At 50.8% G+C, this 22,822-nt stretch overlaps 2 protein-coding genes and 1 non-coding gene across 9 annotated transcripts in view; 1 reads left to right on the top strand and 2 right to left on the bottom strand.

The window, feature by feature from the left end:
* Positions 1-379: 379 nt before the first annotated feature.
* Positions 380-4,615, bottom strand: RPL12 (ribosomal protein L12). Of its 2 annotated transcripts, none has more exons than XR_005718455.1 (7): positions 4,122-4,479; positions 3,750-3,823; positions 2,071-2,169; positions 1,678-1,759; positions 1,018-1,104; positions 563-675; positions 380-403 (listed from the first exon to the last, which is right to left on the bottom strand). XR_005718455.1 is itself a non-coding variant. In XM_040225228.1 (7 exons), the coding sequence occupies exons 1-7, from the start codon at positions 4,575-4,577 to the stop codon at positions 398-400; spliced, it is 687 nt and encodes a 228-aa protein (XP_040081162.1). In that variant the 5' UTR covers positions 4,578-4,615; the 3' UTR covers positions 380-397. The 2 variants fall into 2 exon arrangements, 1 of the variants encoding a protein (XP_040081162.1); XM_040225228.1 differs by having other exon boundaries at positions 4,352-4,615.
* On the bottom strand, positions 1,186-1,314 carry LOC120852351. The gene has a single exon (XR_005718531.1). It is a non-coding gene; the product is annotated as a small nucleolar RNA SNORA65 (small nucleolar RNA).
* The window catches only part of LRSAM1 (leucine rich repeat and sterile alpha motif containing 1), a 34,097-nt gene continuing 15,833 nt past the window's right edge, over positions 4,559-22,822 (top strand). For 2 of the 6 annotated variants that reach the window (XM_040225177.1, XM_040225180.1), the window contains exons 1-15: positions 4,559-4,629; positions 5,017-5,176; positions 6,762-6,865; positions 7,375-7,431; positions 7,919-7,963; positions 9,170-9,247; positions 10,285-10,353; positions 11,440-11,524; positions 12,499-12,620; positions 13,461-13,551; positions 15,863-15,993; positions 19,358-19,387; positions 19,677-19,799; positions 20,148-20,287; positions 21,333-21,377. In XM_040225177.1, the coding sequence (XP_040081111.1) occupies positions 6,794-6,865; positions 7,375-7,431; positions 7,919-7,963; positions 9,170-9,247; positions 10,285-10,353; positions 11,440-11,524; positions 12,499-12,620; positions 13,461-13,551; positions 15,863-15,993; positions 19,358-19,387; positions 19,677-19,799; positions 20,148-20,287; positions 21,333-21,377 (1,088 nt within the window). In that variant the 5' untranslated portion in view covers positions 4,559-4,629; positions 5,017-5,176; positions 6,762-6,793. The other 4 variants (XM_040225176.1, XM_040225179.1, XM_040225178.1 and 1 more) reach the window with 3 other exon arrangements.

Consider the following 22,822-nt stretch of genomic DNA (forward strand, 5'->3'; position numbering starts at 1 on the left):
AGGGAATCTTCCCAACCCAGGGGTTGAGACTTTAACCTCGCTTTTACATCAACTTGAGATCAATCAAGAACCATAAGCATCAGGTTCTTTGGTTGTCCCATCAGTAATTCTGAGCTCCCTGGGCCTGCAACCCACCAACTGAGTAAACTGGTTTGGGAAGAGCTCCTACACATATTTTCTAGTATGTTCAACTCCCAAGTTTCCTTTCTGCCCAACAGTATTTTCTTGAGGTCAGAATTCTGTTGTCCACAGACTGCGGCTTCGTCTGTCACCTTGGCCCCAAAGACCACAATTTGACCACAAAGACTAGGCTACCCCCCGCCCCAAGGAAGAAGTTATGTCACAAAGTCCACTGGTTGTCAAATGATCCTTTATTTTTCTTTTTCCTTTGCAGTTCTTAACTCTGTGGGGGGAAAAAAGAAACCTCTCAATAACAGGACAAAAAACTTTATCCCCCACTACTGAGCATTTCTAGAACTTTCTACAGTATCTCAAAGGCTACATTAGCTCCGCCCCCAGTCTTCACCTTAATTTTAACCATATCAGTGCAGAAGTGACTTACAGCAGGGCACTCCACTGCGCCACTGTTGATATCATCTATGATGTCATGAGGGTGGCGGCCATCAACATTGCAGCCCACAGACTGGGCGGTCCCCAGGATCTCTTTAATGGTTCCTGTCATTAAGAAAAGGTGGAATCAGAGGGGAAGTCAGTCCCTTGCAACTCTCACATACCAGAGGGAATACAGGTAAGGAGAAGAACAAGGAGTAACTATTTTATGGATTACAGGAATAATTATTACTGCTCCCCTAATCCAAAACTCAGCACTCAGTATTATTTAAAAACTCCAAGTGCAAAACTGGCCACAGATCCCATTATACCCAGACTCAAACTGAAAGACACTCCAATTCCAGGTCTTACAGAGTTAAAAAAAAGCCCCTTCTAATTGGGAAAAGGCCACTAAAGGAATACATCTCAAGTTACAGCTAAGGTGGCCCCAAACTGTTCTGCTCTTACCAGAAAGTTCTCTAGCTAAAGACCGATGCCGCATCTGCCGGGCAATGTTGACGATCTCATCAAAAGTGATGTTTCCACTGTGCTTAACTGCAGAAAAGAGAAAAGACCAAAAGCTTTGTTACCACCTGAGGCCTGGGCAGACCACAGTCCTTCTCTCATCCATTTCTAGCCTGTTCCCATGCTTTCGGCACAGAGTCATCCACATGAAGAACAACCCTGTTTCCTAAGCTGGGGTTATTTTTAGCTCACCACTGGATTGCACCAGCCAACAGAAAACTGGTCAGGTGCAGTGGCGGGTGGCTAGACACAAAATCAAGTTTTGCTAACCTTACATGGAAGGGACTGTTTTGAAGAGAAAAAAGTGACAAGGTGGTTAAAGCTGTCCATATGTCATCCAGCTAGGAAACTGCCCTTCCCCAATTACTGGTTATCTATTTCTTCACCCTGTTTGACAGTTCCCTCCTGTATGTTCTGAGGGGATCTGTTCCACACCAGTGATTGGGCAGAGACACAGGGCACTTGTTAGCAGTGCCTGGCTCTGTAACAGTTTAACATCAAACACCTGTGCCATCCCTGTTTCCTTAAAGGTAGCAAGTACAGCTGTCTATTACATTGGACACACCACCACCCACAAATTACCAGGGGAAAAAAACCACTCACTGTTTTTCTGCTTCTTTCTGTCCCTTGGTGGTTCCTTGAGGGCTTTGATGATGAGGGCAGAAGCAGAGGGTACCACCTCAATCTGCAGAAGAGATTCTCCATGTAAATAAGCCCTATGCTACCCTCTAACAAGAAAGGACCGATAATACCATGCACTTTGGCTCTCAGAACCATGGGCCAGACACTGTTTACCAAATGTACATTCAAGCTAATTTTCACAACCAGAAACACAGCCTACCCTTCCCCAGCAAACGCTGATTTGCTCAGTGTCTCAAAAGTGAGAAGAGTTAATATTTAAACCATGTTCTTAAAACAACCCTCCCCACAAATAAAACTGCTTTTACCACCTGCCTCCCAGGTATCCCCACCTCTGCCTTCCCTCAAACCAAGTACCTGGGCTTGTCTGTTCTGAATGGTCAGTTTCACTGTAATCCTCAGACCCTTCCAATCACCAGTTGCCTTGGCAATGTCATCACCGACCTTTTTTGGAGACTGTAGAAATACAAGGTATATAATCACACTGTGCCCTAACCGAAACCGATCTGAAAATCTGCCCAGTCCCTCTCACTTGGCAGCACACAAGAAAGCCTTTTGAAACACGTTTAACTGTGCCTACCTAATCAAGGTATGGCTATCACCATAATTAAATTGGAAAAATGAGGTTACGGGTTTAGTTTATCCAAGGCTGTAACCTTGAGGTTTAAGGCCACAATGGGGCCATGTCCCTTACCTACCCTTTCCTAAAGATCTATGTGGTATCTTTTACATTTGGATCACCAGGGGATCTTTAAAGATACCACGTTCCTGGTGTCTGACCAATCCTAGTCAACCTATGGGGATGCGGTCTGGGCATCTGCACTTTATAATTCCCTGAAGAGAATTATATAAAGGAGGTTAAGCAATGAAGAATTGAAGCTTTTGAACTGTGCTGTTGGAGAAGACTCTTATTAAAAGAGTCCCTTGGGATTGCAAGGAGATCCAACCAGTCCATCCTAAAGGAAATCAGTCCTGAATATTCATTGGAAGGACTGATGCTGAAGCTGAAACCCCAATCCTCTGGCCACCTGATGCAAAGAACTGATTTTGAAAAGACCCTGATTCCGGGAATGATTGAAGGCAGGAGAAGAAAGGGACAACAGAGGATGAGATGGGTGGATGGTATCACCGACTCAATGGACATGTTTGAGTAAGCTCCGGGAGTTGGGTGATGGACAGGGAGGCCTGGAGTACTGCAGTCCCAGGGTCGCAAAGAGTCAGACATGACTGAGCGACTGAACTGAACAGGTGTCCAGTGAGCGCTAGCTGAGCTAAGGGACAACGAAGAGTAAGGTGACCACTGCTTAAGCAAAACCATGATGGGATAACTTTTCAGACAGGAGACCACTGCCCAAAAAATAAAGACCTAATTGTATTCAAGAAAAAAAAGAGACGAATTAAGTACAACCCTACGTGTGTTAGTCACTCAGTCGTGTCAGACTCTCTGCAACCCCATAGACTGTAGTCCACCTGGGATTTTCCAGGCAAGAATACTGGAGTGGGTTGCCATTTCCTTCTCCAGGACAGTAGGTAAAACCAAGTGTATGAATCAGTAGATTGATCCTCTACAGAAATGGCAACCCACTCCAGTATTCTTGCCTGGAAAGTCCCATGAACAGAGAAGCCTGGTAGGCTACAGTCCATGGGTTCGCAAAGAGTCAGGACTGAGCGACTTCACTGTAACGTTCACAAAGGTCTTCATTTCACACCCCATTCAATCCTCCAGCAGCCATATGGCTATTTCCCTAAGAAACAGACCAAGCAGACAACAGTTTCACTCTTGACTTCAAAAACCTCCATCCCATCCCTCATGGACCCTCAGAGCAGCAACTAAGACACACGAAAACTACAGGTTAAAAGTAGCAGAATCCACCTTTATATACAACCTTTCTGCGGCAGCTGGTGCCAGTTCAGTGGCTCGGAGGCCTAAAAGGGGATGACAATCTGTCCCTGTCAACGGCACCTCAGAGGCAATCGTGTCTGCGCAGGCTGGAGTCTTACTTAGTAAGTGGCCCCCTCCCCCGGGGATGACTTACCAGACCCAGAGGGCCGATCTTGGGGGCCAGGGCAGACGTGGCACCGACTTCCCCACCGGTACACCTCAGGTACACTGGAAGAAAGAAAGAATTAGAGCCCCCGCAGAAGGGGCGCCCAAATCACAGCCTCCCCTCCGCAGTCCTCTTGGCGGGCCTGGCCGCACCACCGTTTGCCTCTTCTGGGAGAAATGCCAAGAGCGGGAAGCAAGGCAAGACACCCCTCCAGCCAAGGCGAGAACCGCTCCAAGCGCCACGTGGGACGGCGGCCTTGGGTTCGGCCACTGCTGCCGATGCCCACACCGCATCGGTTTGAGAGCAGTCCCGCCGCCGGCCAACCCAGCCTAGGGAGAAGCGCCCGGAGACAAACCTTACCCTAAGGCGTGCGGACTGCGAAGCCGCCACAGGTCCGAGACCCACTAAGAATAAGAGAGTCGGCCACGACCGCACAGCGCCCTGAACGCAGCACCAGAAGGCAGGCCTCTAGGAGGCAGCGGCCTTGAGGCCCGACGTGGGAAAGGCCATTGGGGCGGGAGCCGCGGGCCGGACGGAATACGGGGAGGGATGCCGCATCCCGAAGCCCCGGCCACATCTAAAGCACGCACCGACTTTGATCTCGTTAGGGTCGAACTTAGGCGGCATGGTGGAGGCGGCTGGTGTCGGATGAACCCGGATTCGGGACGACCGAAGAAAGTTGCACCTTCGCCTCCTCCGAGCCGAAAGCCGAAAGACCGGAAGGTGGGACTTTTGCGCCGGATATAGACCCGAAAGCGCGACTGTCGCGAGAACTGCCGTCTCCGCCCAACCTTCCAGCGACGCCCTTGCCGCCATATTGCTTGTGGGCAGGCACCCGAGGCTAGCGGCTGGAGAACCCGGCACCGCGGTGAGCTGTGGCTAGGGGGTCTGAAGGGGGGTTCGGGGCAGTTGTCCTTGAGAAGGCAGACAACAGAGGACTGCTCCCGAGATCCCAGGCCCCGCTGTTCCCCATTCTCCCTTATCCTGAGGGTCACCCCGTAGTCCCAGTCACCCAATCCCAGAGCCCCGCCCCTCTCCTAAAGTCCGCATCGCATTCCGAGACCTCTCGGCCACAGCGATCTCGGACCACCTTCTAACTCCTTCGTGATGTATGCATTTTAGCTATTAGAACAGTTTTGTTAAGAGTCTAAATCCGGTCCAACTCTTAACTCTTTTAAGATTCTGCGGTCTTCGGTCTCAGACTTCGTCATCCTGGTCTGCATGACTTTCTGAGATTCTGAATTTCGATCCCCAGTTCCTTCGTTTGGAGGAGACCAGACTCTGCTCCGCAGGGGACGTGCAGTGCGCAGTGGCCTGCCACCCCACGTCCATGACCAAGCCCTGCGAGTGATCGGCCTGCCTTCAGGTCCACCCGAGGGAACAACCATCGGGGACCTGTTTATCTGCACAGAAAGGTTGGGCACTGCCCACTCCAGGCTGGGGAGGGTGGGTGTGGCTCTTCCTATCTAGGCTGGACTTCAGGGAGGGGATGGATGAGGAATGGACATCAGGGAGCAGATAGGGAAGAGCTGATCTAGGAGGGATGGAAGAGAGGTGGCCATTGGGGAGGAAGTGAAGGAAGGTTAGTCATTGGGGAGCAGAAGGATAAGAGCTGGTCATTAAGGAGAGATGGGGGAGGGCTGGTTTTAAATTATTCCCCATCCCTGCAGACAGGTGGGGCGACAAGAGGGACCTGAGCCAGCTCTGCAGGCTAGGCCAGCTCCCCAGACAGCCCACGCCTCTGTCGCAGAGACCTGTGATCTGTGCCCCTCCCCTGAGGAGGAGGTATATGTCTTCTTCAACTGCATCTCCACCCTGGCCCCTCTCTGCCCGGCTCTTTCTACTGTCCTAGGCCCTGAATAAATGTCTGTTAGATGTGTGGTGGTATGTGATTAACACTGTGCCAGGTACTGTGTTATGGGCTTTACAAATATGGAAATCACTGGCTCCAAATAGAACCAGGTGATGGGAACATTATATTACTCACACTTTACAGAAGAGGAAACTGAGGCTCAGAGAGGTGAACCAAGGGGACATGGCTGGTGGGTGGCCGAGCTGGGATTCAAAAACAGTTAAACAAGCAAAATCATCCCCGTGTCCATGCTATTAACCATAAGCTTCTGTGTATGAGTGCATCCTGACCCACTGATGTTCCATATCAAGTGCTGACATTTTCTGATACCGGGCAGGCAGTGAGTTCAGGACAGTGTGTACTGGGTGTGTGCTAAGTTACTGAAGCACCAAGGAGTTGGGCAAACACCACAGGATCAGGACTTGAAAGAGCAGAGGTTCCAGACTGGTTTGGACTACAGTCCAGCTGTATAACCAGATAGCTGAACTTGATGAGCATCAATTTTGTTACTATAAAGAGGGCTGTAGTGAGAATCAAATGGGATCATAATAACTGGGAGAGTGGCAAATTACCTGAGAATTGCTTTTGAATTTTTATTTATTGATAATTCAGAAACGCCTTTGGTTACGATGTAGTTGAGTTCCCCAGGACCAAGGAGAGCGCTGGCTAAAGCCATGTAGCGTTTGGTGGTTTGCTGAGGCCACTCTGATAGTGTTTCAGGGGTTAGAAGTAATTCAACAGCCAAGGCTCTTAGAGTCCTCAGAAAGCCTCCTTGAAGAGGACCTGAGGAAACGTCTCCAGATCAACCCCCTTGTCTAAAGTGGAGGAGAGAGAGAGGCCGTGAACGGGGAATGGGTATGTCAGGGGCTCACAGTGGGTCAGGGGCAAATGTGGGCTCAGAGCTAGGCTTGCTGTTGTGCTTTTCCACATCCTGCTGCTGCTTGTTTAGTCAACAAAGAACAAATGGTATTGAGCACCTGCTGTGCCAGTCTCGGGGCACAGATGGATGGTCAAGATGGACATGGCCCTGCCCTCAAGGAGCATATAATCCAGCAGATGAGCTCCGTGCTCTTGTTACTGTGCTCTGTCCAGGGTGTTGGGGGCCAGTGACGGATGCCCCAGGGCCTCACCCCTCTCCTCCGCCTTAGTGTGGTGAAGATCGCTCTAGGAAAAAGGAAGGATGCCACTCTTCTTCCGGAAGCGGAAACCCAGCGAGGAGGCTCGGAAACGCCTGGAGTACCAGATGTGTCTGGTGAGGGAAATGGGTTTCCTCCGAGTCTATGCCCATCTCCACCTCTGCCCCAGGCAGCAGGGCTCCACGCTGCACTTCCCCTCTGCAGACTGACCACGCTTGGTGTGACTTGTTCACACTCTTCCCTGCCGGACCTCAAGCCCAGTTAAAGCCAGGATCATTGGTGCACCTTCAGAATGGACTAGTTGAACCAGGAGGGTGTCTGCGATTCTTTGAAGCCGTTAATCCTATGTTTCTTTGCCTGATTTGTCCACCCTGGAAGGATGTTTTGCTCGAACCCTTTTCTTTTTCTTTCTTCTTCTTTGAAAAACGATTTATTTGCCTGCACTGGGTCTCAGTTGCGGCACGCTGGCTCTTTTAGTTGTGGCATGTGGGATTTGGTTCCCTGACCAGGGATTGAACCCCGGCCCCCTGAATTGGGAGTGCGGAGTCTTAACCACTGGACTACCAGTAAAGTCCTGGAAACTGCCCCCGCCCCCGGCTTTTTTAAAAATTCTTTTTATCCCTAGGCAAAAGAAGCTGGAGCAGATGACATTCTTGACATCTCTAAATGTGAACTCTCCGAGGTAAAGTGGGGTGGTTGGTGTTCTGCTTGTGAAGTTTTATCTGCTCTCTTTCTTGACTCTGCTGTCCCTGGGAAATGATAGATGTGGACTGAGACTCTTAAGAGGGCAGAAGCTCTAGTCAAGAGATGTTTCCTTAGCTTTTGTTCTTGTGAGAGAAAACTGAGATGATCTTTTTGCCTCAGCATGGTCTTCAAGAGTCACAGAGTTCAGAAAATGTGCCCACAGATTCCTGAGGCCTTAGGAGAGCCTGGGATTCTCTGTAGGACATCAGAGATCTGTCTTTTGCCCCTCGGAGTTCATGATGGGGATGGGGTGGGTAGTTGGGGAAGTCACTGACAGCTGATTGGAAGGGCTGACCACCCAGTGCGGCTTCCTCCTAGCCTTCCCAAGGCTTAGACTTACTCAATTCCTGCCCCTTCTTCCTGCCACTCAACAGGTTAAACACTGGCAGGAGGGGAGGCACTGATTCTTCTTTATCTTATCTTAGATTCCATTTGGGGCTTTTGCAACATGCAAAGTTCTGCAGAAGAAGGTGAGACGGATCTACATTTCCAGAAAAGTATTCATGGCATGTTTGCTTGTTTGAAATCAGGTGGGGATCCTGGCGTAGACATCCCTCTTCTCTCTGAATGGCACACTTTCCACCTGCAGCAAGCGTCCTCACAGGGGAGCAGCCCCTGGCATCAGGCAGCTCTGGCTGGGCCCCTCCTGAATTGGGCAACTTCCTTACACTCTTACATCTCAGTTTCTCCATCTGTGAAAGGAAGACATACATCGTTCTCCACTCGCAGAGCTATTATGAGAATTAAATGAGTGACAGGGAGGTAGAGATAAAGATGTAAATGGCCTGAGTAGAGTGCCTGCCACATAGTGGACACTGAATAACCGCATTGTTATTAATAGTAAAAATCACACTCATTTCATTCTGGTCAATTGGGGAAGGTTAAGAGTGGAATGAATGATTTTTCAGAAAGGCATTGCAGCCTTGAATGCAGGTAGGTAACAGTATTCTAAATGAAGTGTCTAAGAGCAGGTAGGTAAAATGTGTTCTATGCCAACAGAGGAGTAAGCTTGACATTGGAAGTATCCATGTAAGGGTCAACGCCTAACAAAAATAGTAGCATGTCACTCTGATTGAGCGTCTGATCATGTCCCAGCCCTGGACTGAGTGCTTTCTGTCTGTTAGCGTTAGCAGCCCTCAGAGGCAGGAATTTATCATTCTCTGTTTTCCACAAGGGGCTTCCCTGGTAGCTCAGTGCTAGAGAATCCACCTGCTAATGCAGGGTTCGATCCATGGGTCAAGAAGGTCCCCTGGAGAAGGAAATGGCAACCCACTCCAATATTTTTTCCCGGAGAATCCTGTGGACAGAAGAGCCTAGTGGGCTACAATCCGTGGGGTCACAAAGAGTCCAACACGACTGAGAGACTAGACAACAACGACATTTTCCACAGATGCTGCTGAAGCTGAGGGACGTTAAGGTTGGGACAGCTGCACAGGGATCGCTTCTCGGGATGGAAGGAAGAATTAGACCTCTGAGGTCCCTTTCAGTCTTGAGATTCCAGAGTTTACGGTCATCTGGTTTTCTCATGTTTGGAGACGTCACTTGTGATGTCTACAGGAGAGCGAGCTGGGCCAGGCTGACCGCTGGTGCCCAGTGCTGCGCCAGCTGCCCCACCTCCAACCTCCCTCGCTGCAGCTCTCCTTCAGCCTAACATGCCGAAACTCTTTCCCACGCAGGTGTTGATCGTCCACACGAATCTGCTCACCTCCCTGCTCCCTAAATCCTGCAGCCTCCTGAGTCTTGCCACCATCAAGGTACCGGGGCCCTGCTCCCAGGGGGCAGCCAGCATGCCCCTCCCGTCACGTCTCGGCTGTCAGAGTTTATGCCAGACGTGTCTCATGTCATTGGGACTCTGGGCGTGATCAGCATGGTTTCTCAGGTGCCTCCTCTGGGCCTGTGTGCGGTGAGGTTGCAGAGAACCAGCCGCAAGCCCTGCCCTCAGGGAGCTTACCCACTAGGTGGAAAGGCAAACCATAAACTCATAGCAAGCGAAGTGGCAGAGAACAGGGAGACCAATGGGCCCAGACAGGAAGCAAGAGGAAGCAAGTTAGTGCGTGGAAGCGCGGTGAGCTGAGTGACTCTCTCCTGACAGCTCCCCCAGGACAGAGGCTGGGACGTGGTCACCATGGACGGGAGGCAGGACCCCCGGGCTGTTCCCCATAAACTTGAGCTGTGACCGAGGGTATGCGTGTGGCAATGTAGAGACTGGCAGCGGAGGCATCAAAGTGATTTTTATGGCTAATGCTGGTGTGTAGGGACTAGGGGTAGTTCTCACTTTATTGTTCTGGTCCAACACGCTTTATTTTTATAAGCGGGAGAAAGATAACATTAAAAAGCTTTCATATTTGTGTATATTTATATTTCATATATATGTATTTTATATGTATACATATATATATATCCTACCCCATTTTGCTCATTTTCATTGTTAAAAATATTAGCAAATACAGTTAAGCATAAGGAAAAACATAATTTTACACTCTAGAGAACTGCTATCAATATTTTCTTGCATATTTGGTAGTCTTTTACTATGCAAATATATATCTAGACCATGAGGAGTTTTCAACATGAATATGTACACACACTGGATAAATAAGAATGAAATGGTATAATACTTACAAAAACAAAAGATGGAGTGGTCCCTTAGTTGGGGAGGAAGGGGTTGGTACTCTTGGTTTGAACACCAGAGGCCCGGGGGCACCCCCACCACACCCTGTCTCCCTGGAGCCTGAAATCGCAGGGGCTTTCTCAGTCGGGGACTTCGGGTGTTCCACTTGTCTCCCTTCCGCAGGTTCTGGATCTTCATGATAACCAGCTGACAGCCCTTCCTGACGACATAGGGCAGCTGACGGCCCTGCAGGTACGGCTGCAGGAGACACAACCCACCTCTGATCCCCTGAGTAAGAAGCTGCAGCCGCACAGACCCAGAATGTTCTGGTCATGCTCCAGCCAGGGCTTGGGTGCTGCTGGCTCCTCTGCCTTTACTATTGAGGTGCCCGGGGTGGCGCCAGCCTTGCAGTCTGGGCTGTGGGCATCTCTCCACCGAATTTTTGGCATGCGCGTTGGGACTGCATCGTTAGCTCCCACAACTTTACAGAAAAAGAGCGCCCAGCGAGTGCACCATTTCCAAGTGGTGAATTCAGCTCTCCGGCTCAGTGTCTCACTTCTGCTTGTCAGTGGCAGCCCCTGCATTTATTGAGCGCCCGCTGCATGCCAGCACCAAGCTAAGCATTTCACTTGCGTCGTCAACCAATTGCTCACAGCCCCTCTGAACGCATGTCAGCATCATCCCCAGTTCACAGAGGAGGACGGCCTGTCCTTTTTTACGCACGTGTTTTTGCATAACTGGTGCAGTCACTGTTCTGTGACTTTTGGATGCCTGATAAGAATAGCTTACAGCCATCCTTTGGTTCACCGAATATTCATCTGCCGCATTATTTTTAACGTGCGTGCCTTCCCATCATATCTGTTTATTCTTAATGGTTACTTTATGTGTCATCCTGTCGGCCTCGCTCACCTCACGGTGCCACCAGTCAGCCCAGGTTTCAATCCCGGCTCCACCAGCTGCTGGCCCCGCAGCCTCAGGCAGGTCCCGCTGCCTGGATGCAGCTCAGCTTCCTTCTGTTCACTCTAGGATAACAAGGCTTCATCACGTGCCCCCTCACCTGGATCCCCTTATTATCAGGTGTTTGTGGTCAGTATAAATGGTACAGCCTCAGCAAGAACCAGGGTCAAAGTCTAGCATTGCCTTTGGACACAGGACTTCACCACTCCAAGCCTCAGTTTTCTCATCTCTCAGATGGGATCGTGACAATTGGTGTCTTCCTCACAGGGCTGTCAGGAGATAAAGATGTGGGTGTGGTGCCCGGATGATGCCTGGCCGGAAGCACGGTAGGCATTATTGTCTGCGTGTGTGCCTTCTCTTGCCATTCTCCCTCTCTCTTAGGTCCTGAACGTGGAAAGGAATCAACTGGCCTGTCTCCCACGTTCCATTGGGAACCTGATCCAGCTCCAGACCCTCAATGTGAAAGGTAGGGGGCCAGGAAGCCCTGTCCACGTGACCCTCGGTCTGTTCTGAGCTGACCCAGCTAGTGTCCCCAGGGTGCCTGTCCTGGGACCCATTGAGCAGGAGAGCAGCCAGCCCCCAGGTGTCACTCAAGCTGTCGGACCTCCTCTGTGGTCGGTGTGTCTCCATGGTAACCAGAAAAAGAGCGTCTGGAGGGGTCGTGCAGCTCCTCCCAGCCGGGACCTTAGAGGGAGGGGAGGCCTTGCAGGGAGGCTCGTGTTGAGACCCGCGGGCGATGGACGGTGAGAGTGTGCACTGACTGGGTGAGAGCCATTCTGAGTATCCCGTCCCACCCAGTGAGGAGCGCTTCCACACTCGGGGGCACCACAAGTGTGTGTGAGAGAGGAAAGAGGTCTTATCCCCAATTTACAGATGAGGAAAACGAGGCTCAGAGAGCCGTGACTTGCTCAAGACCAGCCAATGCAGTAGTGACCCAGCCGGAATTCTAACATGTGCCTCCCTGCACCCCCAGCTCTCTCCTTTCTTCTTTTCCTTCAGTTCTTTCTGCACAGGATGCCGTAGTTTACCCATTTGTAACATATAAATAATGATGAACATAATAGCACCCAGTTTACTAATCACTTACTGTGATGGGTACATCATGTGATAGGCCCTATGCTGAGCACCTTTCCATATGCGTCATCTCTTTGAATCCCTCAGTATTCCTATAAGGCCAAATAGTGTGGGCACCCCCATTTTACTGATGTGGAAACTGGTCCAGGGAGGTCAAGTCAGTTTTCCAAAGTCTCTCAGCTCATAAGTGGTGGAGCAGGGACTTGAACCTGGGTCACTGAAACTCCACCGCTCTTCCTCATGGAGCCGGGGTATACCCCAGGCTCAGAGGGAGGCACCCACCTCCACCCAGTCCTGGCAGGTGTCAGGCTGGAAGCTCGTGAAGGGGCTGTGGGGTGCTGAGCTATGCCACTGGGACCCCTCCAGACAACAGGCTGAAGGAGCTTCCAGACACGCTGGGGGAGCTTCGGAGCCTGCGCACTCTGGACATCAGTGAGAATGAGATTCAGAGGCTGCCTCGGATGCTGGCGCACGTCCGAACCCTGGAGGTAGGTGGGCCGTGCTCTCGCCTGGGGGCCTGCCTGGCCTGCCTGCCGCTCCCCTCCCACATTCCTGGAGGCCTGCCCTGGTCACAGGATACAAGGGTCATGGAGATCTCAAGGTCCTCAGGGGCTCACAGAGAGAACAGTGTGAATGACTGTAATTAGGTGACTTGCTGTCATAATAGGGGCAGCAAAGCATATTCCTAGTAGAGTGAAAAGCTCATGCTGAATCCTGATGGGTTCATTAAGAAAGACATGGTGTTTGAGCCAGACCTTGAAAGAGGAGAAAGCTTTGGAGAAGTCGACAGGGGTCATGGGAGCATTCCAGGTGGAGGAACAGTTCGGGGAAAGGCAGGAGGTGGGAAAGCCCAGGACGTGTTAAGGGAGGAGCAGGGGAGCCGATGTTGCAATGGCTGGAGGGCGCTGGCTGGGAGGGAGCAGCCTCAGCTCAGAGCTGCAGAAACCGTGATCGTCAAGAGCTGGGGGTGGAGGGCAAGGCGGTCCAGGAACACTGTGCTGTCCTAACAAAGCGCCCCAGGCTGGGGCCTTAAGACTTCTGCAGGCCGGAAGTCCAAGATCGAGGTCTTGGTGGGGTTGGTTCTTCTAAGGCCTCTCTCCCTTTGGCTTCTGGACGGCTGTCTTCTCCCTGTGTCCTCCCATCCTCCTCCTTGGAATGCGTCTGAGTCCTGATTGCCTCATCTTTTAAGGACACCAGTTCATGCTAGATTAGGGCCCAGACTGGTGACTTTGTTTTGAACTTGATTACCTCTTTAAAGATCTTATGTCTTGATTGTGTTGAGCGGTGAAGTGAACGACAGATAAAGAGGGGTCTCCTTGTGTCTGCAGACCCTGAGCCTCAACGCGTCGTCCATGGTCTACCCCCCGCAGGAGGTGTGCAGTGCCGGCACTGAGGCCATTCAGCAGTTCCTCTGCAAAGGTAAAGCCAGGCAGCCCGCCTCCTTTGCTGAGCGAGCACAGACCATGGCCCCTGGGGCTGCTCTGTGCCAGCGAGGCAGCTGAGGGTCCCTGCCTGCCCAGAGCTCTGCAGATCTTGCAGGAGAAGCAGGGAAAGATGACTTTCACGTGAGGAAGTATGATGGCTCAGATGGTAAAGAATCCACCTGCAGTGTGGGAGACCTGGGTTGGATCCCTGGGTTGGGAAGATCCCCTGGAGGAGGGCATGGCAACCCACTCCAGTATTCTTGCCTGGAGAACCCCATGGGCAAAGGAGCCTGGCGGGCTACAGTCCATGGGGTCATAAAGAGTCAGTCAGACACAACTGAGTGACTAAGCACAGCACAGCATAGCAGGTATAAATGTGTATGTAAAATTTTTGGTTATGCTGTCTTAAAAACATTTAAAAACACCCACAGAAGATGTTGCACCAGGTGATTCTATGCCCTACCTTTTTCACTTAAGAATAGGTCCCGGGCCTTTCCTGTCCCGTGACGTGTGGCTCCGTTGTAAACTGCTGCAGAGTATTCCTAGTGGAACCACTGGAAGTTATTTCCCATTTGCTCCTGGAACGAACACTTCAGCCCACACTTGTCTGGCATGTTGGGAGCATCCCCTGTAGGGAAGCAGGGTTGGTAGGTGGACAGGGACAGCACTCTGTATTGCCTCTGAAGAGGCTCCATCGGTTCACATTCCATGAGGACTATCTGAGAGGATTCTTCTTCCCCACAGCCTCGCTAACAATTGGTGAGATCTTTAAAAGTCTTCTAATCTGATGGATTATTAAAAAGCAAAGACATTACTTTGCTGACAAAGGTCCATGTAGTCATAGCTGTGGTTTTTCCAGTGGTCATGTATGGATGTGAGAGTTGGACTATAAAGAAAGCTTGAGCACTGAAGAACTGATAGCTTTTGAACTGTGGTGCTGGAGAAGACTCTTGAGAGTCCAACCAGTCCATCCTAAAGGAAACATCAGTCCTGAATGTTCATTGGAAGGACTGATACTGAAGCTGAAGCTCCAATACTTTGGCCACCTGATGTGAAGAACTGACTCGTTGGAAAAGACCCTGATGCTGGGAAAGATTGAAGGTGGGAGGAGAAGGGGACGACAGAGGATGAGATGGTTGGATGGCATCACTGACTCAATGGATGTGAGTTTGAACAAGCTCCAGGAGTTGGTGATGGACAGGGAAGCCTGACGTGCTGCAGTCCATGGGGTCGCAAAAAGTCAGACACAGCTAAGCAATTGAAGTGAACTGACCTGAACCTCATGGGTAAACAAGAGGAAGAGGGTGACAGAGGATGAGACGGTTGGACGGCATCGCTGACTCAGTGGACATGAGTTTGAGCAAGCTCCGGGCAATGGTGAAGGAGAGGGAAGCCTGGTGTGCTGTAGTCCACAGGGTCACAAAGAGCTGGACAACAGTTCTTAGTGACTGAACAACAACATTATTATTTTAATGTCATTTCCTTGAATATTAGAATACTTTTTCACATGTTTACTGTCCACTTTTAGTATTTCTTGTGAATTGCCTATTTATATCCTTTGGTAGGGAAAAAAGGATGACGTTGACTACATTAAAATCTAACCTTTACCTCAAAAGGATGCTATCATCAGAGTTAAAAAGACAGGCTCCCTAGGTGGTGCTAATGGTAAAGAATCTCCCTGCCAGTGCAGGAGATACAAGAGACCCTGGTTTGATCCTTGGCTTGAGAAGATGCCCCAGAGTAGTAAATGGCAACCGCCTCCAGGATTCTTGCCCGGGAAAGTCCCATGGACAGAGGAGTCTGCCGGGCTACAGTCCATGGGGTTGCAAAGAGTTGGACATAACTGAGCACACACACAACAAAATGAAAAAGTTAAAAAGATAAGTTACCACCTGGAAGAAGACAGCTGCAACATATGTTATAGACCCAAGGTTATTAACTATCATATGTAAAGAGCACTTATAAATCAGCAAGAATAAGGCCAAATGGGGAAAGTGTATGAATCCTTTCAAATATACAGGAGGCAGCTACCCAGGAAATTGTGGATAAAGCTGGGTCTTGAACCCAGGCTTCTCTATGAAGCTCAGGCATTTTTCATCTCATTCTCACGTGGATGGTAAAGAGGCAAGGGGCGGGAAAATTTATTCACTCAGCTGATGCTTATTGAGTGCTTGCCACATTTAAGGCCCAGGCGTTAGGCCTCTGAGCAGTGGCAGGAGGGCCAGCGTCAGAGGGGAGCAGTGGACTGCTCTGGGTTGCAAGGCGGTCTCCTTCCCTCCTGGTCAGCCTGTGTCCATCTCTCGCAGAGTCGGGGCTGGAGTACTACCCCCCTTCTCAGTACCTGCTGCCGGTCCTAGAGCAGGATGGGGCTGAGAACTCCCTGGACAGCCCCGACGGGCCCACGGACAGACTCTGCAGGGAGGAGGAGGAGTGGCAGGTAAGGCGCACCGCCTGCTGGCGTGTGGGGTGGGCATCGGGGAGGGCGAGGGTCGGGGTGTGTGTGCGAGGGCTCTGCACATGCAGGGGCGTTCAGAGCTTTGGCCCCCAGATTCCTCCATCAAACTAGAATTTACCTCCCTTCAAACACACATGCGGGGGGTTCCCTGGTAGTCTTGTTGTTTAGTCGCTAAGTCATGTCCAGCTCTTTGCAACTCCATAGACTGTGTAGCCCCTCAGGCTCCCCTGTCCATGGGATTCTCCAGGCAAGAATACTGGAGTGGGTTGCCATTTCCTTCTCCAAGGGATCTTCTCGACCCAGGGATCAAACCCTTGTCTCCTGCTTTGGCAGGCGGATTCTTTCTTTTCTCTGGTGGCCTCGTGGGTAGGATTTCAGGCTTTCAGTACCGAGACCCAGGTTCCATTCCTGGCTGGGGAGCTGAGATCCCAGAAGCTGAGTGACTCAGCCAAGCAGATACGTGTAGAAGTTTTCACAAGGCCTCCTAGGCGTACTAGCTCACTTGCCACTAGCTATCTTTGCCACATTTAAGGCCCAGGCGTTAGGCCTCTGAGCAGTTGCAGGAGGGCCAGCATTGGAGAGGAGCAGTGGCTGCTCTGGGTCCTCAGCGCACTAGCTCACCAGCACCAGCTTCATCCTCCTCCTCTCTGTCCCTGAATGTCTAGGGTGTTTGAATAGGGGGTTCCCTCTGCTGGATTCTCCACGCCCGTTTGCTCCAGTCTCATCCTTCAGTTCCCAGCTGAAACATCACATTTTCTGAGAAGCTTTCCACAACGCAGCAGCCTAGGTCAGATCTATGGAAGTTCTCAGAGCGCCCTGTGCATTTCCTGGGAGAACCTGTGTTGCTGAACTTGGGTTCAGCTGCTCATGCCTCAAGAATCCGACACTGAAAGACAAGTGTTGGGTGAAAGGAAGGATAGCTTTACTGGGGAAGCTAGTTATCCTGGGGGAGAAGCTGGATGCACGTCCCCAGGAACCAACTTCCCACTATGGGTCAGGGGGCAAAGGGTTCTTGAAGCAGGGGTTTCAGGGGTGTGGAGGCAGAGGAGGGGGCTGCGTGCGGAGCATCATCCTGAAGTCGGTCGTCCGGCTGCCTGATAAGCAGCATCCTGATCGTTTTGGGTACAGTTCATCTGTAACTCCAGAGTTGGTTTGTTCCCGTTTCTTTGATGTGAGATGGAGCAGTTTATGTCATGGCTGCAGACTGGGCATCATTTCTTCCACCTGGTGAGGGTTTCAGTATCTGAAAAACAGCTGAGTAATACAACTCAGAACATTATCTGTAGCCTTTGAGGAGGAACTAAAGGTTTTTGCCTTTGTTTAATGGCTAAACAGTTATTTTTGTCTTGCTTGACTATTTTGCTTCTGTGTTTTCTTGTTTCTCTTAAGTTACTTCTTTGGCTAAAATCTCTACAGACAAGAGGCAGGTGGAGGACACTGTGGAGGAGGAGGGGACCTGTCCTGGGAAGGCCCCACAGGGCCCTGCTCCATTACAACCACAGCTCTAATTACATGAAGAATTACTCAAGAAAGGGTTTGCTTCCTGTCTGTCTCCCTGCTTGATAGAGCTTGAGGAGAGTGGACCCCTGGGTCCCTGGGGGAGACTAGAGTAGGTCAGGGCTGCAGGAGGAAGTTCACCAAGGGTTGCCCACAGTAACCAGGGTGCCTCTGACGGTGAGGCCAGACAGAAACCGCCTCTGCGCCCCACCTACCTACCCATATGCTTCTCCATACTGCTGCTGCTAAGTCGCTTCAGTCATGTCCAACTCTGTGCGACCCCATAGTTGGCAGCCCACCAGGCTCCCCCATCCCTGGGATTCTCCAGGCAAGAACACAGGAGTAGGTTGCCATTTCCTTCTCCAATGCATGAAAGTAAAAAGTGAAAGTGAAGTTGCTCAGTTGTGTCCGACTCTTAGCGATCCCAGGGACTGCAGCCTACCAGGGCTCCTCCATCCATGGGATTTTCCAGGCAAGAGTATGGAGTGGGGTGCCATTGCCTTCTCCGATGCTTCTCCATGGGACCCCACAAACTGAGGCTGGGAGGGGGCACCAACTGTAGCCAGCTAGGCTTCACATCTGATTGTGGTGATGGTCACATGACTGTATGCAGTTGTCAAAACTCAGACCTGTACACTTCTTTAAAAAGATAAATTTTACAGTACATAAATTATACCTCCATTAAAAAATATGTTTATATATAGAAACACATACAAACGTATATATTTTTTCTAAAGGCACAAACTGTAGGTAGGTAGATGCATGGACTTAGGTCTGATAATGATATTTACATGGGAGCAGGGCTAGGGAAGAAACCCAAGTAAGATGGTAGGTATTGCAAGAGTGCATCAGAGGGCAGACACACTGAAACCATAATCACAGAAAACTAGTCAATCTGATCACACTAGGACCACAGCCTTGTCTAACTCAATGAAACTAAGCCATGCCCTGTGGGGCCACCCAAGATGGGCGGGTCATGGTGGAGAAGTCTGACAGAATGTGGTCCGCTGGAGAAGGGAATGGCAAACCACTTCAGTATTCTTGCCTTGAGAACGCTATGAACAGTATTAAAAGGCAAAATGATAGGAATAGGTGCCCAATATGCTACTGGAGACTCATTGGAAAAGACTCTGATGGTGGGAGGGATTGGGGGCAGGAGGAAAAGGGGATGACAGAGGATGAGATGGGTGGATGGCATCACCGACTCGATGGATGTGAGTTTGAGTGAACTCCCGGAGATGGTGATGGACAGGGAGGCCTGGCATGCTGCGATTCATGGGGTCGCAAAGAGGCGGACATGACTGAGCAACTGAACTGAGGGCTAGGGAGGGTGGGAGGGAACAAGGATTAGGCCTGGGAGTGGTCAATGGATACTTTTATATGCCTTGCTTAGTTTTTTACAACGAGAATATAATCAGGTATTATCTATATAACCAAAGATAAGCTTAAATTTTACTCCTACCTCAGCATAGGGAAAATCTTATTTCTTTATAGGATGCTGCTTTACAGCTCTAACATTTGATCCTGATCTCAGAACCAGATAACTAAATAGAAAGACTGGTTTAAAAAAAAAAGTGTGTGTGTGTGTTTGCGAATGCATATGCTGCTGTTGGACTACAAAAGTAATTCATGCTCCTTGTTATAAATCTAAACAATACAGAAATATACGGAGTGAGCATCTCCCCTCCTACCCTGCAGTCCCAGCCCCTGGAGGCAGTCACCATGAACCGATGAATGACTCTTCTTCGTGGCTTTTGTCTCAGCCTCCCCAGAGCTGGGAGTTGAGTTTTGGTGGTGGTGGTTTTACAAGAGAGGAATCTCTTAACCACTATCTTTTTTTGCCTCCCAGAATAGGTTCACAGACTATGAGAAGAGGAAGGTAAGAAAATGTCTTTTGTCCTCTGCCACTTTTCTTCTCATTAAACATCTCAACTGTTGTATTTGAGGAGACAAGCTCTTCCAACCTCTTAAGTCAGAGGGGGAAGCAACGGTTGCCCCTTACGTATATCACCTCCCCACAGTCTACCCAGCCTTGGTGGTTGGGAGGATGTCCCCACTTTACAGATAAGAAGACTGAGGCTTGGAGAGATTGAGCCCATCCCCTGCAGCTCTCACGTCCTAACCCCCTAAAACCTGTGCCAGCATCACCAGGGTCTCCGTTCTTGCAGGAACAGAAGATGCTGGAGAAACTAGAGTTCGAACGGCGCCTGGAGCTCGGGCAGCGAGAGCGTGCCCAGCTCCTCCAGCAGAGCAACAGCCAGAAGGATGAGATCCTTCAGACGGTCAAGGAGGTTCGTGAGCGGCTAAGTGGGGTCAGGCCTGTCTGCTCCCTCTGCCGGGGGCCTCCTGACTCAGGCTGTGGTCCCTCTGGTGTGGGAAGGCAGTGGGGGTGACCTCTCTCAGGCCCAGCCTCCAGGACGCAGGGTTGGGGAGAAGTCGTCCATACAGGTCACCTAGCCTAGGCTCTTCCCGAGCATGGATACCCTGAGGCCTAGCAAGGGGAAGACTTGGCCCAAAGTCAACACGGATGGCAAGACAGAGGAAACCTGGTGTCCTCGTCTCGGGCCTGGGCCCCTGGCTGCTCTGAGGTTCCTGAAGGGGTCCCAGCAGACCCCAGACCTCTGCTTGTCCTGCCACAGGAGCAGTCCCGGCTGGAGCAGGGCCTGAGCGAGCACCAGCGCTTCCTGGATGCAGAGCGTCGGCGGCTGCAGGAGCAGCTGAAGCAGACAGAGCAGAACATCTCCACCCGGATCCAGAAGCTCCTGCAGGAGAACCAGAGGTCAGGCTCCCATCTCCCCGGTCCCCAGACCCAGAGACCTCCCTCAGCCTGATGCCCACGTGGGGCTCAGTCTCTCCCTCACCGTCTCTGATTCTACCCAAGGTCTCGGTGCTGCGTTTGGCACTGACTTTAAGGGAATCTGGTTTCCCCGATGACTCAGCGGGTAAAGAATCCACCTGCAGTGCAGGAGACACGGGAGACGTGCTTTGATCCCTGGGTTGGGAAGATCCCCTGGAGGAGGAAATGGTAACCCACTCCAGTATTCTTGCCTGGAGAATCCCATAGACAGTGGAGCCTGATGGGTCCATGGGTCGCAAAAAGTCGGAAAGGACTGAGCAAGTAACACACTTAAAATAATCTGATCCAGGGATGACCAGGTTTGCCTCTTGGGGATGCTACTGATTGGATCTTTGCCTCCCAAGTTTCCCATCTGTAAAGTAAGTGGGTTTAACAAGTTAAAATCACATCCTGCTCTAATATTTTGGCTTCCCAGTCACCTGTCACTCTGAGGTCAGCCATTTGCCTTAACAGATCTTGTCCAAGGCCAGAGCCACAGGGAGCAAGTTCCTATGGGAGAAAGCGGGTTGGGTAGAAGTCTCAAGAAGCCTGAGAAAGTTTAACTGGGGGTCTCTTGGGGAAAGATTCCAGAAACAGGCTCTGCCACATGCTCTGCTGCTTCCAGCCTTCTGTTCACTGTCCTCCGAGTCCTTCTCCCTCGCCTGCAGTTGAGTGCCAGAGGGAGCCGGCTGGCCTGCCGTGCGCAGTGTGCCCACCCCCAGGGGCACCCAGGAAACTGCCCTCTGCTGGCTGCTTCTTACATGTGAAGCACTTTATGTCTGTTTTCTTGTTCACACTTCACCAATACTCCATAAAGCTTTAAAAAAATTATTCTTCCCATTTCACAGATGAGGAGCTGGGATTTGGAGTGGTTGAGGAATTGGCCTGAGAACACAGCCCTAAATGCCCAGTTCCTAAGCCCCCTTCAGTGGTTCTGTTGGAAACGGACCCAACAATGACTGCCGGCTTTTCATGGTTTCCTTTACAGGCAGAAGAAAAGTTCCGAGATTCTGAAGTCTCTGGAAAACGAAAGGTCAGTGTTCTGCTCTAGCATGTTCTCTGTGACTGCCTGCCTTCCAGTGGGTGAGCGGACCTGGGGAGAGAAGGTCTTGTGATTCTTGAGGATTATGTCAGAAAGATTTCCTAGAGTTGTGAGGAGATTCAGGCTTCCCTGGTGGCCCAGATGGTAAAGACTCTGCCTGCAATGCAGGAGACCTACAAGTTCAATCCCTGGATCAGGAAGATCCCCTGGAGAAGGGAATGGCAACTTCCTTCAGTATTCTTGCCTGGAGAATCCCATAAACAGAGGAGCCTGAGGGGCTACAGTCCACGGGGTCACAAAGAGTCGGCCCAGCTGGCAACTAACACTTTCACTTTATCATGAGGAGATTCACCCCCTTACAGAGTTTTGAATTAAAAAGAATTGCTGCCTTCAAGTTTGTTAAAACATACCGTCCTGAGAAAAGTTCAGACATGAATAAGAATGTATGTATATTAATGTCCAATTGTATTTCTAGTGTAAATAGTTAGAAAAGAAATTTCTGGAAATAAAAATTTGTTTACATGGATTATGTACCGAGGAGTAACCTGTAAGCGTTAAACGTCTTGTAGAAGAATATTCCTTGTTAAGGAAAGCACTGTATTGCTAGGTGGAAAAGTGGCATCTACAGTGTATCACTTCTTAAAGACAACCTACTTGTATCTCTGCTCAGAAAGTAGAAGGACCCACCCGGAATGTTTCCACTGAACCTCTTTGGTAGGAATTGGAGGTAGTGATCTTTGTCTCATTCCCTTCAGGTTTTCTGCACTTTGCAAATTGGCTGTGTTAAGGTGCCCACTTTAGTCATCAGAAAAGGTGATAGATGGGGTGGCCTCACTCCCTACTCCCTGGGGTGTTCTGGTGAGTCCCTCCTGGTCCTCAGGGAGGCCAGAGTGTCAGTGCAGACCTGGCTGCTGTGCTTGGGGAGCCTCCCCTCCCACGGGCCCAGCCTTCCTGGCTCCTGGCTGCCTGGGCAGGCCTCCTGCAGCGGGCTCGCGTGGGGTTGCAGCCTCACCACCCTGCCCGCTTCAGCTGGGGGCTGTGGCAGCTGGGGGTGGTCAAGGCCGAGCTGAGCTGTGGCTGGCGGCATTGACTATTCGGCACACTGAGCCGGTGCCCTCTGGGCTGGGCCTGGGCTCCAGGGATGCAGCAGGGGTGGTCTTACCTTGAGCAGTCTGTGGGCCTGGGCTGAGTGCTCAGGTGATTTGTGTTGCTTCTGATGAAGTCAGACCCTGCAAGAAACGTAAAGGAGGTTGTCCGCCTCCCAACCACTGTGCCAGTTTGGTGTGCGTGGGGGAGGTGGGGAATAGTGTACACACAAGCAACATGCACGCACACACACACACACAGACACACACACACACACACGTGCAGTTACTTTTTAATTTTCACTTCACTGATGTATTTCCATGCCAAAAACCTCATTATTTGTAATAACT

Source organism: Oryx dammah, unplaced genomic scaffold (assembly GCF_014754425.2).
Source record: "Oryx dammah isolate SB20612 unplaced genomic scaffold, SCBI_Odam_1.1 HiC_scaffold_25, whole genome shotgun sequence".
NCBI lineage: Eukaryota > Metazoa > Chordata > Mammalia > Artiodactyla > Bovidae > Oryx > Oryx dammah.